At 44.7% G+C, this 22,517-nt stretch overlaps 1 protein-coding gene across 1 annotated transcript; it reads right to left on the bottom strand.

Annotated features, from left to right (window-relative positions):
• Nucleotides 1-356: 356 nt before the first annotated feature.
• Nucleotides 357-20,711, bottom strand: dpysl3 (dihydropyrimidinase like 3). The gene is made up of 14 exons (XM_057359519.1): nucleotides 20,561-20,711; nucleotides 18,157-18,245; nucleotides 16,356-16,540; nucleotides 8,596-8,760; nucleotides 7,774-7,835; nucleotides 7,447-7,527; nucleotides 5,862-5,930; nucleotides 5,550-5,670; nucleotides 4,175-4,331; nucleotides 3,938-4,079; nucleotides 3,691-3,861; nucleotides 1,255-1,434; nucleotides 943-1,099; nucleotides 357-726 (listed from the first exon to the last, which is right to left on the bottom strand). Exons 1-14 carry the CDS (start codon nucleotides 20,597-20,599, stop codon nucleotides 641-643), a joined length of 1,704 nt encoding a protein of 567 aa, XP_057215502.1. The 5' UTR covers nucleotides 20,600-20,711; the 3' UTR covers nucleotides 357-640.
• Between the last annotated feature and the right edge of the window lie 1,806 nt (nucleotides 20,712-22,517).

The following is a 22,517-nucleotide window of genomic DNA, read 5'->3' as shown; positions in this document are numbered from 1 at the left end:
AGATCTGTGAGAGGATGATTTGAACAATCACACACAGTCTGTTGTTACATGTTTATTCAGTAACACATGTTACACGTCACACATTCATTTTCACCTGCCTGCTTTATTTCTTCTTCACTAGCCAACTGTAAATTACGATAGAAAGACAATCAAACACACAGAAATAGAAGTGAACAGTGTTTGTTTGTCATGTTTGTGTTATTTGGAACATGTGCGTTAAACACTGCTCCCATAAACATCATCACACACTAAAACCAGTTACATATCACATATTCCTGTCATGTGATTTATGAAAACATAATGTAGCACCTGTTAGTGTTCAGAATCATCTGAATCAATACAACCCAAAGACAAACGTGTGAAGAAGATTTATTGATCAAATCTGATTTGAATTCGGTTTTCAAAGCTACACTAGAATGAATAATAAGAGCGCTATGTAAAGGAACCAAAGGACATGTTTATGGTCATGTTTTCTATTTCAGTCGGACTAAACACATAAACATATACAGCTACACTCAATGTTTTTCTTTCTTCAGAGCTTCAATCATTCAGCAGGAGTTATTTATGAAAGGTAAGGCATAAGTTCAGTGTTTTACGTTTGACTTTAGTCTACCGCTCGCTCTTCAATGCTCTTTATATTTTAACTAAGGGAGATGATGTTGGAGCGGCCACCAGGGGGCACAACAATACGTCTTCCCGCTGGTCTGATAGGAGCTTCTTCAGGACCTGAGGTCAAAAAACAGATCCGGAGACGTTACACGACATACATCATTCTCAGACAACTGTCATTTGTAAAAGAAACTTTCAACAAAATATTTGACATTTTACAGAATCTGTGGACCGCCATAAACGGAGGGATCCTCCGCCGCGTGGTTAACCAATAAGAGTTCTCTTTCAAGGGAAATCAACGCTAGGTTCTCACATACAAAGGTTCAGGGTTACCTGTCAATGAAAAGCCGGACTGATGCAGGTTTCTCACAGGGACTTTGGTGGGTGAGGTGCGGGTGGATGCAGACGGAGTGCCGCCCCTCGACACGGCAGAAAATTCAGACACAGGGCCGTCATACATGCCCCTGGGCACAGCCTTCAGAATCGCCAGCTTCAAGAGAAAGGCAAACAAAGAGCTGAACACATTATAACTGACATGTGACAACTCGGATAACACGTTTGTTCAGGTCATTTTCTTCATTTATTGTGTTGGCAGTGGTCCACATGTGTTGATAACGTCTTTTCTGACAGAAAGTGAAGCTGTACCTGCTTTCTGGCTTTGACGCGTTTGTATGCGTAGTCAGGGAAAGGTGTGCAGGGAACGAAGCGGCCCGTGCCGGAGGTGACGCTCAGTTTGCCGTCCTCCAGAACGATCTTCCCCTGACAGATGACCAGCATGGGCGCTCCTCTCAGCTCCATCCCCTCCAACACATTATACTCAGCTGCCTGACAGTGAACATCAAGAGCCTTTATTCTGTTCTCATCACGTACACACATCAGTGATCCACAGAGCATCTTCACCTCATTAAAGACACTTTGAATGACAAAACTCATCAGTGTTCAATCTTTCATCACATGTAGAAGACCTCAGCCAGAGACCATAGCTGCGTCCGAAATCGCCTACTTCCATACTATATAGAAAGCGAAAATGAGTATGAGCCATGAGTAGTATGTCCGAAACCTCAGTATGCAAAAAACAGTAGGCGAGAAATACCCGGATGGTCTACTGCTTCCGTCGAGATTCGCGAGTGTGGATGTGATGGGCACTTTTCTATCCCATGATGCCACGTGAGCTGAGCAACGGTCACATTTCAAAAGGAAATCAAATAAATATAGCGGAAAACGTTAAGGCGGACGTCTGTTGTTAATGTAAGTGCCGATAAATGAATTTCTTGTGAATAAGTTATGTTTTTATTACATTTACATTGATGCATTTGGCAGACGCTGTTATCCAAAGCGACTTGCACTGCATTGTACTTTACATTTGTTTCTGATTATGTGCAATCCCCTGGGATCCAACCCATGACCTTGGCGTTGCTAACACCATGCTCTCACCACTGAGCCACAGGAAAGCTTTATTAACCATAGACATATATATATTAACTAGACGCCTCATTGTCCGCTGGATCGTAGGTCAACGCCGCCACCATGTTGGTGAGGGCAAAAGCCGACTACAAAGACATACGAGTGAATGGTGGAGCTTTTCTGGATAATAACACAACATCGTTTTCATTTCTCAACTAATTTCAATACTTTTCTATTTACGTGGAGTACGCAGAAACGTTTTTGGCTCCAGTTAAAGATGGTTATAGACTTGAAAATGTATTTATCGTCATACAGAACTGTTAAAACTCAGGCTTGTCAAGCAATCATTTAGGCTTAAAAATTGTGTAGACATCGCTAATGTGAATTAATTTAAGGCAGATCAGAACATGATGATCAGAACAGCGCGTGCACTTTAAAATCCTGGGCAAAATCAAAACAATGCGTCTTTACTTTATGACTACAATATATACTGCTATTTCATACGTATAATGCACGGCGGTGTTATTTGTTTTACTATATCACATACATCATGTTTTACTGCTGTAACGGTTTTACCGGATTAATAAAAGAACATCTTTTATCTCTGAAAATGTCTCAAATTACAACAGAAAAAGCCATTTCCACAGTGACAAACACTAGTTTTTCTATAATACGTAAATTAAAATATATATTACCTTGGGTGTTACGTTCGATGATAAATCTCAGAAACAATCTCGACATACAACATGGTTATTTATTCTGTTGCCTGTGTTGTCTTTAACATATCACTGGACATGATGCCATCTAGTGGATTCTCACAAATAACACGCACAAATAATGGATTTCACATTTCATTATGACAACCACTAACTTTAAAGTTTGAGTTGTTGTGCGTCTGTGACACAAACAGCCGGGGAGAGAGATTGTGAACTAATGAAGAGCATGTGTGAGATCAACTTTATTTCTCACTCTCCATATCTCTGCCAAACAGCTGAATACACACATGACTCCAGCGTTTCTCTCTCTGAGTTTATGACATCACTCTCCCCTACAGATCATCTCAGTAAACATCTGAAAGACGTCCGGCTATGATCCACAGGCTGCGAGTCTGGCAGCAGTCCATCCTTTGTGCTGAAGAACAGGAAATGACACGTGCACCAGAATGCTGACATTAAACCCCACACATGATGTGTTGGTGTAGTGGACTAGAGACTGAACAACAGGCGTGTTCTGTGTGAATGTCTCTAAAGAAATAAAGCCAATCATGATGTCAATGTTGGCAGCGTTCTGCTGAATCTTGTTCTCACACACACACAGCCTGTCAGTCGGTCTGTGTTCATGCGCTTCTGAAGGATTTGTCAATTCACTGCAGCCGTTTCTACACACATTTGAGATCACATTCAAAATCTGGTAGAATGTTTCATGTAACATGAACCGTTTCAACTGCTGTATGGTAAAGCACATATGATGGGTTCACCAATGATATCCAATGTTAGTGAATGAATATTTTCATGTTTATATTCCCACCATCCGTGACAGCAAGCAACAATGGATTCTACTGTATATTAGCAGCGCGTCACATCTGCTGTGGATACGGTCTAAGGCAGATCTAGAGATGGTTGTCTTATGAATGAAGTGTGTTGACTAGGCTGTATAGGGTGTGAAGTGTGCGCTTACGGAGTGATGTGTTTTGGCAGTGATGGTGCGGGTGGCGTCTGTGTCCCAGATGACCAGATCACTGTCAGATCCCACAGCTATCCGGCCCTTACGGGGGTACAGATTCAGGAGCTTTGCGGCGTTGGTGCTTGTGACGGCCACAAACATGTTTTCATCCATATTACCAGTCACCTGACCACAAGAAAACATGAATTTAGACTTTGTCACTAAACCACTAACCACTCCTTCTCATCCATCAGATGCTCACCACAGCCTTATCCCAGATGACACTCATCCTCTCCTCCGCTCCGTTCACCCCTTCAGGAATCTGGGTGAAGTCGTCTTTCCCGATGGCTTTCTGAGCCACGCTGAACGCGCAGTGAGCGCTGCCGGTGACTGACAGATCTCCACTGACACACACAACATCACAATAAATGACCCAAACTGCTCCAGATAAGATTACAGCTTGACGAACTGAACGCGTTTCTTCTTGATCTGTGTTTACCTGGCCAACAGAGTGCTCAGATAGTCTGGAGTGGTCGGGTCTGGACTGAGCGGTGGTGATGTCACAAAAGAGGCGGCCTTAGCCCAGTTCTTGCTCCAATAGTGAGTCCCGTCTGTTCCCAAACTGGCTGTGATTGGTTCCCCAAACACCACGTTACCTGGAAACAAACCCCTATTAACAGCTGAAGTGCAACCACACGAAGCAACAAGAGCATCCATCCATCTTCAAACATCTATTAAACGCCTCTGCGAGATCAAACTGACCACAATTACTTGATAAATCTCAATAACATAAACATTCCACTATCGGGACAAGATGAAGACAATGCATTGTGGGAATCTGAGTCCAGTGTTGTGTACTCTCTGTATTTGAGCAACAGCAACACATCACATATCAGACAAACATTTCACAGAGCGCTAAAGCATCGGACGCCCTCGCTCTGCTCTCATGTTTACATCTTGTGTCTGCAGCCGATGAACACACAACCCAGTTCCATTTCCCAGTCAGAAAAAACATCTGGTCCCCTTCAATCCTGTATAAGTGTTCACTTCTTATCCCGCTGTTATAACGTGATGATTATTACTATTTATTACAAATAAACATTCTCAATGTTGACATTGTTCAAAAACATTTCTCATCTGAATCACTGAAATACTAGAAGCGGGACATTTCTACAACCAAAATCCTTTATAAAAACATAAAATACAGTTTTATAATACCAACATTTCCCATCCACTTCAGAGGCAAACGTTCACTGTCAGATATAAAGAATGTGTGTGTGTGTGTACTGGTTTAGCTATATTTGTGAGGGCCAAATGTCAATCTCAGTACCACAGTGAAATGCATGTGAACCCACTTGTGAGGACATTTTACTGGTCCTAACGCGAAATAAAAAGGCTCATAATTGGCTCAAATAGTGTTTGTCTGTAAATGTAATAGAGTGCACATGTTTGTGTGATTATTAGGTTAAGGGTTAGGGTTAGGGATAGAATATATCATAAGCCTGATATAAAATCAATGGAAGTCTATGTAATGTCCTCACTAGTATACCAAAACAAACCTGTGTGTGCGTGTGTGTGTGTGTGTGTGTTCATGTTTGTATATCCCAGTGGGGACCTAAACCTGAATACACACCAACACATGGGGACTCGTGTCACCGTGGGGACCAAAATTGAGGTCCTCATGGGCACAAAAGCTTATAAATTGTACAGAACAATATTTTTTACAAATCTAAAAATGCAAAAAGTGTTCTATGATCTTTAGGTTTAGGGATAGGGGATAGAATATACAGTTTGTACAGTATAAAAAACATTACGCCTATGGACTGTCCCCACGGGGATAGTCAACCAAAGCGTGTGTGTGTGCGTGTGTGTACCTTTCTTGCGGGCCTGTGAAATGATGTCAGCAGCGCTCTTACTCATGACACGAGTGATGTAGAGAGGACAGTTTGTTTGACTGGCGATGGTGACGGCTCTGAACACGGCCTCAGCTTCCAGCTACACAAACACACAACTGACATTAACAACACAACAGCAAACACACACCTGGCTGACCTTAATATCACCTGCTGGAGGATTCTGTCTGACATTGTGTGTGTCTGTGTGTGTGTGTGTGTGTGTGTGTGTGTGTGTGTGTGTGTGTGTGTGTGTGTGTGTGTGTGTGTGTGTGTGTGTGTGTAGTTACTGACCTCCTCTGGACGGCTGAGAACGTGACCCTCAGGTCCTGTGATGCCCATCTCCAGCATACGAGTTTGTTCCTGAACAACAGAGTCATTCTCAAATCTCCTTCTTCAACAACAACACTGTCTGTGTGTCTGTGACAGACTCTTCTGTCATTAAAACAACACTAAACCCTGTCCATCATCTGCTACATGTGACAAATGAAAGCCGTTTGGCTTCTGTTCCTCACACACGTGGTTTATCCTACAGAAGCTGTACGAGCCATAGGGTGTTCATGGTGTGTGGTGAAGCCTCACTGTAAAGAGGTTTTTCCATTAGAGAAATGAAGAGTTAAACAGTGATGTTCTGTAAAGCGTTCTGAATCTAGCTCTGAAATGAAGTAAACAACTGAAGTGAAGTCGATGGGGTATGAATGGAGCACACTACAGGTGTCTGATTATTGAAGACATTGGCTGTGTTATAAGTAGGGATGCTCATTTTAATTCCAACGCTCATGACTCCGTTATTAACGGCTAACTGATCAAACAAGAATCTTAAAATACAACTTCGTTCAATTACACTGTGCAAAAATACAAATGTTTTTTGTATAATAATGGGTTTATTTTTGATTATTATTTGCTCAACAGTCTCCGAAGCACATCCTGACGCATGTGTGGTGCTGATGTAGAATGTCGGCTCATGCGTCGTGCGCTCTTCCGGATGTGTGCTGGAGGCTGAGGCGGACATCAAGTCATTGTTTTTGTTGTATTGCACACAGAAACTACTCTCTTGGCGTCATAAAATGAAGGTTGAACCACTGGAGTCACATGGACTATTTCAATGATGTCATCATAAACTTTGATTGCACGTTGTGCTGCTGCCTGCGTGGCATCAAACTGTTCTGAGAGTTAGTCATTCATGATGACAGAATGGACATTCTTGCTGGAGTATTCCTTTCAGAAGGGCACAAACGGAATACTTAACAGTTTTATCCTAAACGCGTTTACAGACGAGGGCAAATGATGTATAACACGATAATACACGCAATAAAAATCTATTTGCACATTGTAGTTCTGATGCAATTCTATCGGTTTTACCTAACGTGACCTCAGTCATCATCAGATGATGGGTAATCATTCAGCAGGAGAACTTCTGCTGCACACGCCACCATTGAGTGCACAGCGCTCCACACCTCATACTTTCAGCTGATTAAGCCTATTGTCCCGTACCCACAGTGCACTTCTTTATTTGTCATTTTCAACGTCAACACACTACATACGTGTGCACACTAAGTGCGTGACTTGGGACACAACAATTCTTCTCCGGCTCTCTCTATCCCCCTCAGATTGACTACTGACCCTTAACACATCTCCCTTATTACAACAACAGCACTGTAGACACGTGAGGAGCAAACGCTTATTTGAAATACTCTTTCAATGATTTCCTAAACACTAGTATTAATCCATCCAAATTCAGTTACACGGTACAGTTCATTATATTTCTCCCTAGAGTTATAAGACTTCAGTCATCAGAATCCACGAGCTCACCTTCAGCAGAAAAACACACTTCACACGGAGTCATTAAACCCCACTAAACGATGTACACGTGTCATACCTCAGCAATGATCTCTCCGTTTTCTGCGTGCACCTGTGCGATTCCTCCGTGTTCTCCAAGGAAGGCGAAGATCTCATAAAGCTGTTCACACACACACACATATGAACTTACAAACACACGCTGAAAATGTTCTGGCAACTCCTGGAAAAATGAACTGGCTTTCATCTAGACGCCAAACACAATCTTTGACGTACTGTAATTAATATATTAAACAACATAACTAATATTTAGAAAGAATGTGGATCTACCGCATGACACATACAGTATAACACGCGCAATTATTAAGAATATCGGACAGTCTTTCATTAATGGTGTGTGTTCACTGACCTCACTGCTGCTCATCTGATAGAGATCTTTATAAGCCATGTAGACCTGGAAAGAGTTCACTCCTGTGCACACAAACAAAACCTGTACTTACATTTCAATAAACACTAATAATGAACGCAGAGCAAAAACACCTCATCCACCATTAATCATTTACAGTCATTCTTCACGAACTACACGTTCCAGTTTGAGCTCTTTATTGGCTGGCACACTGTAGCACGTGTAGAAAGATTTTGACTAGTAGCCTCGATTTCCTGTATTATTTGAGCAGGATTAGTCTAAACATGTTCCTAACAAACATTCTTTTGTTGTTGACCGAACAAACACTGGGGCCGAGGCCTTTGCTGTCTTTATTTATTTGTTGTTGTTGTAATAAATAATGTTTGTTGACTGTCAGCGTGATTGAGGTTTGTGTTTTTAATGTTCAGGTCTCAGTGATCGTCATGTGATGCTATCACTGCTAATACTGCATTCAATCCAAAGTGTTTGTGTGTACAAAGAATCTGTATCATTCAAAAATATAACAACATGAAACAAAAGGTTAAGCGTGTCAGCTTGGTCAGGAACATAAAACATCAGGAGTGCACAAACACATTGAATTAGACTAAACGTTAAGACAACACTTGAGACTACTTAAAACTCAGGTTGCCTTATTTTGTACGTTTCTCGGCTATTCCATTTTTCAATACGCAGAACACCGGCTTCTATCTCAGGATCTGTTTGAGAATGGAATATCTTCCGGCGGATGTGTTTATAAGTGCAGATGGAGACACAGAATCTGTTGGACAGCACATCAGCTTCAGAATGCATCAACATCTCTCTCACCTTTCTCCTTTATGAGAGTCTCCACCTCGTGTTTGACGCCGTCGCTCCAGTGCGTGATGTCCACGTGAAGAGAGAAGTCACAGCACGCTTTCTCATCAGCCCACTCGTGCCAGCGCTCGAACGCTTCCACCAGACTGCTGCCAGGCTCCGGGATCACATGATCCACTGCACATCACATGTGACACAAATCACACACCTGGAGTAAGCGTGTTTCAGGAAAATCTCATCTTTCTGTCTGATGTGTGTGTGTGAAGGTCAGAAACAGATTCTGGACCGCAGCTGCCCACTCAGAAACACAAAAGACATCTTCCATCGACATCTATTGTTTTATGACACAGCACCAAAAATTCTTTACAATTTCTTTACAAACAACGTCATTTTAAAGGCTTCCAGCATCATTATCAAACACAACACTGTACACATCATGCCACGGTTGAAAACCTCTTTTGATGACTACAGGTAACAATTGACCCTTGGCAAAACCCCGCCCCCCTCATTCCTGTTGCTATGTCCGACAAGATTTTGGTATCATCTGGGGTGAAGGATTTCTGGGAAAATGACACGCTGCTTTCAGACAGAAAGGTCTGCAGTATGCATTCAGGATTTGAGATAACTGTAACAATAATTATATTTACATCCTCATCAGCAGACGATAACGATACGTTAATCGCAATCTCCCGTGATGCAGTAGGATACTACTGTCACACAAATGGATGTATACAGTAACTAACCCAAATGTGGTGTATTAAGGGTTTATATTTACTCCGAAATTTGTAGTAATGACAATTTTAGAGAGAGAGTAACTTCGTGCAGAGTTATGGTCAGCCGTGATCCTTCTTTGTGAAAACGAAATTAAACTTCCCTTTCTGTCGGTCTCTCGACGTTGTGTCGAACCGACAGATGGGGTTCGTCCCTGAGAACCAATCGCTTCCGACTACTTAGAAAAGGCCAATGAAAATTGGCAAATGAAATTTGCATGCCGGACTCCGCCCCGGAAATCCGGGTATAAAAGGGAGACGGCGTGCATCATTCATTCACCTTTTGTTCTTCGGAGCCTTCGCTGATGAAGATCGACTCTTGCTACTTAGCAAAAAATCTACATTGCCGGTTCTACGACGTGGTGCAGCGGACTGTCCCTTTCTGCAGCGACTTCCCCTGGGCGTCTCGGCGGTTCCCGAGGTGTTCGAGCCAGCAGACGGTGCTTCACCGTCTGCATTCTAAAAGAGCTAATTTCTCCAGTGTGGCATGTCCCGGGGACAAGCACGATGTCTGTCTCAAGTGTTTGGGGGTCCAGCACGCTGAGGCAGCCTTCGTGGACTCATCTTGCCCGCATTGCGGGCAGATGGTCATAGAGGCGTTGCGGTCACGGGTGGCTGTCTTCTCCCGAGAACCAGCCACCACCTCGCAGGCTTCCCGGGCTGTGACGAGGATGGCTAAGGCCATTCCGTCCGCCAAGGCGAGCGGCAAGGGTGATATGGGGGTTTCTGCGAGCGCTAATCCGTCAGGCAAGTGCTCGCGGACTGCTCGCACCCCGTCTCGCTCGCCTCACCGTTCCCTAGAAGGCGGTGCCACACCGTCAGCGTCCTCCTTCACGTATTCGGACACGATGCGTGATGATGATGAGATGTCTATAGCAGCATTGGAGAGCGAATTGCTGGCATCCGATCCCGACGACTCTCTGCAGCTCCCCCCCAAGGGGGACTAGCTCAGGAGGAAGCGGATGTCGAGATGTCGGCCATGCTTTCCCGGGCCGCCGTGTGCATTGGGTTAGAGTGTACTCCAGTGCCTCTCCCCCAGCGCTCACGGTTGGACACATGGTTCTTGGGCTCTGAGCGCGACTCCAAGCCGCGCCCAACCCCGGTTCCGTTCTTCCCGGAAGTGCATGAGGAACTGACGAAGACGTGGAACGCCCCTTTCTCGGCCCCTACGGGGGCCTAGCACCCACTTTTTCACAAAAAGAGCCAATCTCCATGGGTGTTCTTCACAGCCGCTCTCACCCTCTGTCAGACAGTGTTCGGCCACTCGACATTGCGTCTTGGCGAGGCGCAACATCGAATGTATTTTGCAGCCCTCAGCACTCTCAAATCGACGGTGCGTGGAGCTGCATCGCCAGGCAGGCAATCCAGAAGAGCCAGTCTTCTTACCGGGGGCCCCCAGTGAGAGACCCGCACTGCCAGCCATCGAACCACCCCCCGGGGGGGTCGATGAAGCAGATCGTTCCCTTAGTCCCCCTATCACGGTACCTGGGAGCTTGGCTCGAGCTTCCCACACCGTCACGGTGGCTGAGGAGAACGATCCGTCTCAGCTACGCGATCCAGTTCGCCAGAAACCCGCCCAAGTTTCAGGGCATCCTCGCCACCTCGGTCAGAGGCCGGGATGCTCCCGTACTACGGGGCGAGGTCGCCACCCTTCTGGCGAAGGGTACGATCGAGTCCGTCCCCTTAGCCGAGATGTCCAAGGGGTTTTACAGCCCCTACTTCATCGTCCCCAAAAAAGGCGGGGGGGTGCGCCCCATCCTAGATCTACGTACCCTGAACAGACACCTGCACAAACTGCCGTTCAGGATGCTCACGCAGAAGCGCATCTTTTGCACTTACTTTCATGTCTCGATTCTCCCTCGTCATCGCCCGTTCCTACGGTTCGCTTTCGAGGGTCGGGCATATCAGTACAGAGTCCTCCCCTTCGGTCTGTCTCTGTCTCCACGAGTCTTTACGAAGATCGTGGAGGCTGCCCTCTCTCCCCTCAGGGAGAAGGGTGTGCGGGTACTCAACTATCTCGATGACCGGCTTATCTTGACACACTCGCGAGATCTGTTGTGTGCACACAGGGACCTGGTGCTCCGGCACCTAGATCGATTGGGACTACAGGTCAACCGAGAGAAGAGCAAGCTCTCCCCTGTGCAGAGCATCCTCTATCTTGGTATGGAACTCAACTCTGTCACCATGACAGCGCGACTGTCCGCAGTACGCACCCAGTCGGTGTTGAACTGCCTGGATCATTTCACGCAGTCAGCGGTTCCCCTGAAACTATTTCAGAGGCTCCTGGGACACATGGCATCCTCGGCGGCGGTGATACCCCTCGGGTTGATGCACATGAGGCCGCTCCAACACTGGCTCCAGAGTCGAGTTCCCTGGAGAGCGTGGCACACCGGCAGCAGGCAGATGGTGATTACGCCTCGCTGCCGAAGCACCCTAACCCCATGGTCTTCCATGACCTTCCTTCGGGCAGGGGTACCCTTAGGGCAGGTTACGAGGCATGTCGTGGTGACAACGGACGCCTCCCTGCAGGGTTGGGGTGCAGTGTGCAACGGGCACGCAGTGTCGGGGCTTTGGACGGGCCCCCGCCTGCGCTGGCATATCAATTGCCTAGAGGTGTGGACCATGCTACTCGCACTAAAGAGGCTGCAGCCTCTCGTGCAGGGCAAGCACGTGCTGGTCCGGTCAGACAGCACTACTGCAGTAGCGTATATCTATCGTCAGGGTGGCGTTCGCTCACTGCAGTTAACACGACTCGCCCGACGCCTCCTCCGGTGGAGTCAGCAGGTGACCCGCTCCCTGCGTGCCACGTATATCCCAGGCGACCTGAACCAGACAGCCGATGCGCTCTCTCATCAGTCTACGCCTCGCGGAGAGTGGCGACTCCACCCCCGCGCAGTCCAGCTCATTTGGGTGCAGTTCGGGCAGGCCCAGGTAGACCTGTTCGCCTCCCTCGAAACCACCCATTGCCCGCTTTGGTACTCTCTGACCGAGGGACCTCTCGGGACGGATGGCCTAGAGCACAGCTGGCCGCGGGACAAGCGGAAGTACGCCTTCCCCCCAGTGAGCCTCATTGCACAGACCCAGTGCAAGGTCAGGGAAGAGGAGCAGCAAGTGTTACTCGTTGCGCCACACTGGCCCAACCGGACTTGGTTCTCGGAGCTAATGCTCTTGACGACAGCTCCCCCCTGGCCGATTCCCCTGACGAAGGACCTGCTTTCCCAGGGGAAGGGCACATTATGGCATCCCAGGCCAGACCTCTGGAACCTCCATATCTGGCCCCCGGACGGGACGAGGAGATCCTGAGTGGTCTGCCCCCAGCGGTGGTAGCTACCATTTCCAGGCTAGGGCACCTGCCACTAGGCGACTGTACGCCTACAAGTGGCGCCTCTTCTCGACCTGGTGAGCTTCTCGAGGAGAAGACCCACGAAGTTGTGCGATAGGGTCCGTGCTGTCCTTCCTACAAGAGAGACTCGAGACTAACCTCTCCCCCTCCACACTGAAAGTGTATGTAGCCGCCATTGCTGCTCATCACAACTCAATTGCTGGGAAGTCTCTACGGCAGCACGACCTTGTCATTAGGTTCCTAAGGGGCGCGAGGAGGCGCAACCTGCCTCGTCCACGCTCCATACCCTCTTGGGACCTGGATGTAGCCCTGACAGGTCTCACCAGGCCCCCCTTCGAGCCCCTAGGGGATGCCTCTCTTCCTCATCTCACGATGAAGCTCGCCTCACGATGGAGCTCCTTATGGCGCTCGCCTCCATCAAGAGGGTAGGGGATCTACAGGCTTTCTCCGTGTCCCCTGACTGCCTAGAATTCGGACCCAGGGATTCTCACGTTATCCTGAGACCTCGGCCCAGCTACGTACCCAAGGTTCCCACCGCTCCATTTCGGGACCAGGTGGTGAACTTAAAGGCGCTCCCCACTGGGGAGGAAGACCCAACCCCGTCCGTGTTGTGTCCAGTACGCGCGCTGCGCCTCTACTTAGACCGCACACAGAGCTTCAGGAGCTCGGATCAGCTCTTTGTCTGTTTCGGAGGTCAGCATCAGGGGAGAGCTGTCGTCTCCAAGCAGAGGTTGGCCCACTGGATTGTGGACGCTGTCAAGGCATCTTACCAATCCCTAAATCGCCGTGTCCCCTAGGAGTAAGGGCCCACTCCACCCGGGGTGTAGCCTCCTCTTGGGCTCTGGCACGGGGGGCCTCTCTCGCAGACATTTGCAGAGCTTTGGGCTACACCCAACACCTTCGCGAGGTTTTACAACCTCTGCATAGAGCCGGTGTCAGCCCGCGTCCTGCATGGCCACATGTAGGACCGGCAACTGGTAGGGTGTACGCCTGTTCGGTTCTTTTCCCCCTCTCTCGAGTGGGTCAGTATACCGATTCAGCCTCCCTTCTTTCCCCAATGGGCGAAGAACAGGCACTCCATCCATCACTAAGCAAGCACCCTCTGGGGCGGGCTGGGCAGAGCAGCCCTGCCCCTTAGGCCGGGTATCTCCGGAGTTATTCGCAACATAGCTCTAACTGGACCTAGTGCTACCAGACGTTGCAACCCCCCAGTAGGGCGGTTCCGTCTGATGTATCTTCATGCTGGTTCCCACCTTGGTAACCCATGACCTCCTTAGGTGGACCTCCACCTCGCGGTTTTCTCTTCAACCGCTCTTTCTTCCCCATCGGTGAGACCATGTTGGTATCTCCACTAGACTCCTCCCTGCGGTAGGAAGTGGTCTCTGTAGCGCATCCCCCACTTGACGAAGTAGCGCTTACCCAGTGGCCTTACGGTTCCGGGCGGCTTCTCGCTGTTAGAGAAACAAGGCCGCCGCCTGTGAGGCCGAAGGTAGGGGCCTTCCCAACTTTCAAGAAAGCTCTGGGACCCCCTACCTACCCACTGGTAGGTTACAATTTTGCGGTAGCGCTCACGGCTGACACGCCCAGGCCAGTCACCGTCGCTTCGTTGAGATTGTGACAGGGCACAGTGTTGTGGCGTTTTCCATAGGAACCCCATCTGTCGGTTTGACACAACGTCGAGAGACCGACAGAAAGGGAACGTCTCGGTTACGTTTGTAACCTCGGTTCCCTGATGGAGGGAACGAGACGTTGTGTCCTCCTTGCCACAACACGTGCTGTCCTCTGCAGCAGTCGTGAGAGGTCTCAGGCTCCTCAGAACTAAGGTGAATGAATGATGCACGCCGTCTCCCTTTTATACCCGGATTTCCGGGGCGGAGTCCGGCATGCAAATTTCATTTGCCAATTTTCATTGGCCTTTTCTAAGTAGTCGGAAGCGATTGGTTCTCAGGGACGAACCCCATCTGTCGGTTCGACACAACGTCTCGTTCCCTCCATCAGGGAACCGAGGTTACAAACATAACCGAGACGTTTTAAATATTAGTTCAGTACAGAAAAGAATTATTTGTGTTCAATTCAACAAACACAGTGCAGCTGTTGCTTTACGACTTCATTGCTGAATAAAGGGCTGAAACGATTCCTCAAGTAACTCGAGTAATTCCAATACAAAAAAATCATCGAGGCAATTTTTGTTCATGTTATTTACACACGTCATCTGGCTGTTCTGCGTGTCTGAGTGAATGAACTGCACTTTATGAGGACATGAACACATGAACTTCATCTCCAGAGTTGCTCTGAGAGTTTATTTCAGAACATTTTACTGAGTGAAGCTAACACACTAAAAAATAAGCGCCTTCCGACGACCTGCCAAAATAAAAGTCCGGTTAACTCTGTATTTTTTTATTTTAAAAAAATTAACTAAAACTAATTTAGATAAACTAAATGCATGATGCATAAGCAGAAGTTAGTTGTTTACCTTTGAAATTATTCTTTCTATTTTTATTAATGTTTCTTATTTATACATTTGTATTAGGCCTATATTGCATTTTGAATGTAATATGGCAATGGAATGTACTAAATGGGTTTAGTTTTCACAGATATGAATGTATGCAATTTCAGCAATAAATATGTTAATTTTTCTAAAAAGGAAACAAATTAGTTGTTCATTTTAAGAGACCTGTCTTATTTTCTCGTGTATATTTAGTATTGCTTTTTAATAAAGAAAAAGTACTTATTATCCGAATATCCGATTAATCGATGGAAAGTCAATAGAATACTCGATTACTAAAATAACTGATAGCTGCAGCCCTAGCTGAATACGTCTTTCCTTTAAAATGTCACTGAAAATTCTGCTCTCTGAAGGACGCCAGCTTGCACATGCTTGTAATATGTAAGTAATATATCAATAAGTAGTATATTCCGCCTTCAAACACCACTTCCCGAAAGCTTCCGTCTGTAATTAATACATGAATGATTCCAACAATATCGTGTCTCGTATCTGTATTGGTGTAGTTGTGATGTGATGTGAACTCCGCTATTCTCCTTTATTTACAATGATTTAAAGTTATAACTTAGTTATAATTTATAGTTATAGTGTGAACTTCCATTAAAACAGGGTATATAACTATCTGTTTACTATTAGAATAATTAAAAAGTGATTTTTTCAGATTAATCAGCAAAGCTCTACTGCGGCAGCTTGTCAGGACTGGTTTGTTTGTCAGACAAAATGGTGGTCATTCACGGTGGCACATAATATCAGCGTTATGATTGGTCAGATTGCCTGTCAATCAAACTGCTTGAGAAAGGTCAATTGAACTACACTGTACGTGTGTGAGTACACTGAGTGAGTACACACATTAGAGTACACACACACACGCAGACGTGTGGATGAAGATTTCCTTACCAATGGAACGTGCTTGAAAGAGTTGTCAGAGGCTTGCTGCTGGTGATGATGTATGTATGTATAATGTTAGCAGTCTTGTAATAAACATGATAATGTACTGCATATGCCATAGCCAATTATTATTGTAAAATATAAGGCGTCTCACTTGTGCTGTGATAACAGCCGGCTGGACGCTCACATATGTAGAGTTAAATATAGAGTTTGTCGACTTTGACATTCCACAGCGCGGCTAAAAAAGAAAACGTTTGGCATATCTCACCAATCATTGTGGTTCCTCCAGCGAGAGCGGCTTTAGTGCCCTGAGCAAAATCATCCACAGTGCTCGTGCCCCTGTATGGCATCTGGAAATGAGTGTGGATGTCAATTCCTCCAGGAATCACCATCTTCCCATCGGCTTCAACAGTCTTCACCCCTCCTGGAATGATCAGGTTATCTCCAATCTGCCTAAAAGTTGAGGAGAGATTCCAAAAACATCTCACTCACGGGTCAGTTCATTCATTCCATAATATTCTCCACTAAGACTTTCCCAGGTAACTATTTTTTGGTTCCCAGAACATTCGTTTTTAAGGTTCGTTTTTGGTTATCTAAGAAAGTTTTCCTTACGAAAATAGAATGGGAACCAAGAACTAGCGTTCCCCTACTGTTATCAAACAAAAACTAACGTTTTATTTCCGCGAAAACAACCAAAACCAAACCCTAGAATGTTACCCTAAATGATTGTTCTTGGATCCTTTGGCCTCACTGCACGTCAGTTACAAATTCATCCATGCCATGTTTCTATCCATCACTAATCTAAATCAAGTAAGGGAAAAATACATCATCCCACACAATATGGAGGATTAAATCAATATATTCAATTTCATTCTTTTATTAGCCTAATACTTCTTTCATTACTGAAGTAATTGTCTACCAGTTGTGACAAATTTGTCATTTGCTAATTGGACAAACATGAAACCTAAAGTAAGCAGAGGTGAAAGCATGTGCTGTCGTCAAGCGTGCACCTATAGCAAACACCTGCACTAAAGGAATAAACACATCCCTGCTGAAAAAGAAAACCCGAAAGAAAATGTAATGGGAATTGTATTGGTTTTAATGGAAACTTTATGGGTGTCTACTGGTATGTGATGGATTGTTGTGGATGTTAGCTGGCAGATTAATCGTATGAAAACGCACTACAAACAGGAATTTTGTAATGGTTCATAATGCTATTTTAATGGAAACCTTTAGAACTTCTGTGATGACGGAGTGACGTTTACCAGTTGACACAATGTAGCATTAGAGAATGTGTAAACTCTTAACATCTCTTAACCCTCGATGAATATTTTCAATATGAGAACTTGTATTATTCACTATTTCACATAAAACGTGCTTGCACAAATAACAGAAAAATACCCACTGGGAAATGTTCCGTCTAAGTTATTTTAAGGTTATTTAAAAAAAACACCATGCAACGGAATGGTATTTTCTGGTTGCAAAATAATAACCAAAAAATAACCATCAAGGAACGTTCTCTATACGTTCTTTTCTGGTCATTAAAAACAACCTGCAACATTCTGGGAACAGTATTTTCTAGTTGGTTCCCAAAATAACCAAAAGGGAACCAATAACTAACGTTATAGGGGAACGTCCTGTGTTTACCGGGCGTTACAACTCTGGTTGAAAATAGTATGTTTTTGACAAAAATATCGAATGAATTAAATTAGTATTATTTAACGCCCCAAAATAGCATGTTTTACTTAAACCCTGCGCTAATTTGCACTGCTCTTAGTAGATTGCGTTGATCATAATGAGAATGAATAAGATATCATTTTTTTATGTGCAGCTTGTCAGTAAATCACCTGCAGAAAATTCCACTCATATCGGCGCTTTTTTAAAATGACAGTCTCACGCTTACTTCCCTGCTTAGTAAATATGGCCCCTAGTGTGTTCAACTGTATTCAATCTTCTCTTTCCTTTTTCTTTGCTTCACGTTGAGTGCGGACGTAAGAACTGCACGCCATCTGTCAAATTCTGATGTTTGGATCAAGGAACGTGACTGTGTGTGTGTATTCAGAGCTTACTTGATGACTCCATCCTCCATATAGATGTCTGCATAGAAAGACTGATCATCATTTACAATGCGTCCACCTTTTATCAGAAGCCTCTCGCTCTGAGAAAACACAAAGAGAATATATATAATAATAATAAACATTTATTTATATAGCACTGTATGACCACAGAACAAATTGAAAAGCACTTGACTTTGATGATTTGACTAAAACTTGATCGATCTTAATTTAGGTTACACAAACACAGCAGCATACAGATGAACTCAATATGTAAAATACTGTGGTTTATTAATATATGAATACATATCAATTATTTGTTAAACTGCAGTGCAAGTTTGACAATACACTAGTCTTATTCCGTTTCATTTGTGAAGTCTGATGTACTAATGATGTATGTGTTCATGTTATTTCACACTTCATTATTCTATCCACTTGTATTATGAGTTTCTTTATTTTCAAGTGTAAAATAAGCCTGTCTGTCGTTGTATATGACACACTCAAACAAAGTCAACAGACTGAGGAATCAGAATGAAAGATGCAGGAACTCAAGAGTGCTAGAAGTATCATTCGGATCAGCGCTTCGGTCATAGAGTCAGCTAAAACTAGTGAACAATGATCAGAGAGATCAACATTTGTGCTGAGAAACACTCAGTGTATCAAATAAACAGCAAGACATCAAAATCATCTGAATTAATCTGACAGACACCCTTCAGAGCATATGAAGTCCACAGCAATGTTTCAACATATCTGAACACAATGACCAAAACACAATTCACGACTCCATGATCACACAACTCAGCAAATCATACAAAGAAACACCCGTGTCCCACAGAGGGTGATGTGAAGTGTGTGTGTGTGTGTGTGTGCGTGGGGGGAGGGGGGTCAGGCAGAGAATGCTGAGCTAAAGCACATGAAGGCGTGGTGTTGAGAGAAGCAGGACCGGAAGCATCCAGAGCCGTCATCTTGTTGCCTGGTGACCAAAATATTTACCAGAGACGCTCATGACCCATTCTCTCTGAAACTGATCTAAACCAAACCAATCTAACCCCACATCAACATCTCTTACGCTACAACACATCCTATCAGCTGATCTTCATGACTGGACGTGATCATGTTTGTTTTCTTCATGTACACTGATGACTGTAATGCTCCATGAAAATGTCCTTTAAAAATCACAAGAATGCACTTCTGAGAGTCTACTGGGCAGAGCACTGCAATTAGAGAAACATTCAAACACACACACTGTCAAAAATATTCATAAACTTCAACAATATTTTGATTAAATCACTAACTAAAATTGCTAACAGTAGTTCATCTCATGTCGTAACTGTAAATCCAGTACCGTGGATATCAGAAATGACCTGTTTACCTGAAGCAAAGCCCACTCGCAGGAATCAAGTGAACCAGATATTCATCCACCTACAAAAGTACATCTCCCGACGCTAGAAGGAAAATGTTTGACAGAAATATGAATTCATTTAAACGAAACCACCAGCAGCCCAGTACACTTGCCTTATACACACACATTCACTGCAGTAAACCTGATTGATTTTTGTTTGAACAAACTGAGGGATGAGTCGAAAACATTTTCCATTGTGAAAGCACAGAGAGTTGAGAGCGCAGGCCTGATGCTGATGCGCAGGAATAAATGAGGGCCGAGAGAAAACCACACCTCACCTCATTAGTGTACTGCACTCTACACATCTGCTCGTACTCCTCAAGGAAATTCATTTTACAAGCGTGAGAAAGATGTGAAATGATGTATCGCACGCGCGTTTGTCTGTGTGACCGGTGAGGGACTGCGCAGTGTTGCAGCATCAGGACCACAAAGACAGACAAAGCACCACCATCATCATCATCATCATCATCACCACACACACAGACAGACAGACAGACAGACACAAGCCTTCAGCAACACACCCATGCAGCGATAAAACACTGCAACACTTATCATACACAGTAACCTTGATAAACACAAGTTATGAATGATGATGATCATCATTGTGTCTGGTGCTGGAGTTGAAGCGTTATGGGCGTGATTTTCTTCAGCACTTCTGCAGTCCACCAGCTCACATGAAACATCTTTTATTGATGCAATAGACATAAAAACAGAGCTGAAAGGATTATGCAAAACCAAGATGCAAAAGGGTGTCAAAGGTTGATAAAAGCACTAAAATTAAACACGTCATCGGTTCGACACGATTTACGACAGATTCCTCGAATGTATTTATTACACTTTTATTTACGGCACTTACTCGGAATAACATAATAGGGAATATCTTATCAACTTTAATTGAATCCCACAATATTATATGTGCAGCCCAACGCGCAGTTGTGTTCGAGCTTTTGTTACAGACACAAAGCATTACACGCAGTACAACATCACAGACGTTAATATATAAACGTATAAACTTACAGTGATCTTTGGGATGTTCTTTTTACCCTGGTAGGACATGATTGGTTCTGGTTTCAAGATGTTTGTTTCAGTCTGATCTGATGTTAATAGTGGTTGCGCACACTTGAACGAACTGCCTGTGAGAGTCTGATGTGATGTGCCCGGGCTCCTCCCTCAGTGTCGTGTGTTATTTCAACCACCAGGAGGCGCCGGCAGCGTGTTTGTTGACGAAAGATCCGAAACACGCGACTCGGTTCTTTCCAACTGTTCGGCAACGCTTCAAACATATGTTATGTGCTCAGCTATTTTACTCGAGCTCAGAAGACAATATTAGTCACTGCTTCTTGGATCGGACACGACTAAAAGTCCGATTCAGTCATACATGGATTGAGTGTGTCATTCGAGAATCGCTGTGACCGCTTTAATCCCGATTAAAAATGAATCGTTCAGTCGGATTCGCGAATCGGAAGGATCGGATCATCGAAAAGGACTGATTAAAAGAACCATTTAAAACCAGACCTCAGCTTGTGAAAACTGGTGTTAAACTTTCACAGTTGATTAATGCATTTATCTGTTATAAATAATGTGCATCTTTACTATGACATGAAAACGAGAGCGCGAACAGATTCAGTCATGTGAACAAAGAATATGTGGTGGAGCTGCTGAGCCCCTCCTTGCCCTGTGTCTATATTGTCTAATAATCAAAGACACCTCCCTCCCTCCTCCAACACACGCACGCACGCACGCACGCACGCACACATGTATGTTTTATTATCTCCGTGGAGACAGTCCATAGGCGTAATGAGTTGTAGACTGTACAAACTGTATATTTTATCCCCTATCCCAACCCCTAAACCTAAACATCATAGAACACTTTTTGCATTTTTAGATTTTTATAAAACATCGTTCTGTTCAATTTATAAGCTTTTGTGCCCATGAGGACCTCAATTTTGGTCCCCACGGTGACACGAGTCCCCATGAGTTGGTGTGCATTCAGGTTTAGGTCCCCACCGGGATATACAAACATGAACACGCGCACACACACACACACACACACGCACGCACGCACGCACGCACGCACGCACGCACACACGCACACACACACACACACACACACACACACACACGCACACAACCTATAAGAAGTATGCAGAAGGGAAGTTTCTTTAACAATGTGCACCTCTTTACTCCCCTGGAAGTGTATTTATGGTGGAAAAGCAAGTATGATAGTAGTTCTGGGTTCGGGCCGGTTCCGAGCTCGGTGCACTCGCCCCCCGACTGGGGGGAATGCTCCGGGTTCGGTTGGAACGAGTAGTATCTGACTGCAATATCGGAGGCTGCACTATCAGGACCGCATTTCTGGGGACGCATTTCTAGGACCCTGCGACAACGGAAGTGACGAGTCAAGTGCATTTTCAGAATGGACGACAATCAGAGTGTGTTAAATTAATTTTTATCAGTTCAACATTAAAAACATTTTATTTTAAAGTTAATGTAGCTGAAGTGAGTTGCTAAATAGTCTTGAATGCAATATATAGCCACAATATAAGCTTCTAATGCTATAAAACGAGTTGCAAGTATATTAGTTTAGCGAAACTGTAGCACGACTGGCAAGCGTATGTTGATTTTGTGATTATGGGATGATTATTAATTCTAGACCTAGCCAGCACAATAAACTGTAGAACTCTTCGTTGTGAAACCTTGTTAATTACTCATTGTTTTCCATTTTAAGTAATTAAAATTAATCTTAATGTTGTAATTGTCTCGTGCTCACAGTCAATTTGTTAATCCCACGATGCATGTCTCTTCATTTTGACACTGTTTCTATAATATTGATTGTTACATTTGACATCATAATAATTGACCGTTAAAATACCATGTGCTAGATTTTGTACTGTGTAGTCTATTCAAGGACACAGCTCAGTGCAGGCAGTAGTATGACAAAAGATGAATAAATAAATTGGTCAAGTACTAGGCT

This window comes from Triplophysa rosa, linkage group LG19 (assembly GCF_024868665.1).
Source record: "Triplophysa rosa linkage group LG19, Trosa_1v2, whole genome shotgun sequence".
Classification (NCBI taxonomy): domain Eukaryota; kingdom Metazoa; phylum Chordata; class Actinopteri; order Cypriniformes; family Nemacheilidae; genus Triplophysa; species Triplophysa rosa.
This window is presented reverse-complemented; position numbering and strand designations above follow the sequence as displayed.

What these genes read in the sequence shown, in the direction of transcription:
- dpysl3 (XM_057359519.1), bottom strand. Translation starts at nt 20,599, where the DNA reads ATGTCCTACCAGGGTAAAAAGAACATCCCAAAGATCACT. An exon ending in AGAACATCCCAAAGATCACT is followed by an intron (nt 18,246 to 20,560) that starts GTAAGTTTATAC and finishes GTGTTTTCTCAG; the next exon opens with AGCGAGAGGCTTCTGATAAA. An exon ending in ATGGAGGATGGAGTCATCAA is followed by an intron (nt 16,541 to 18,156) that starts GTAAGCTCTGAA and finishes CTCAACTTTTAG; the next exon opens with GCAGATTGGAGATAACCTGA.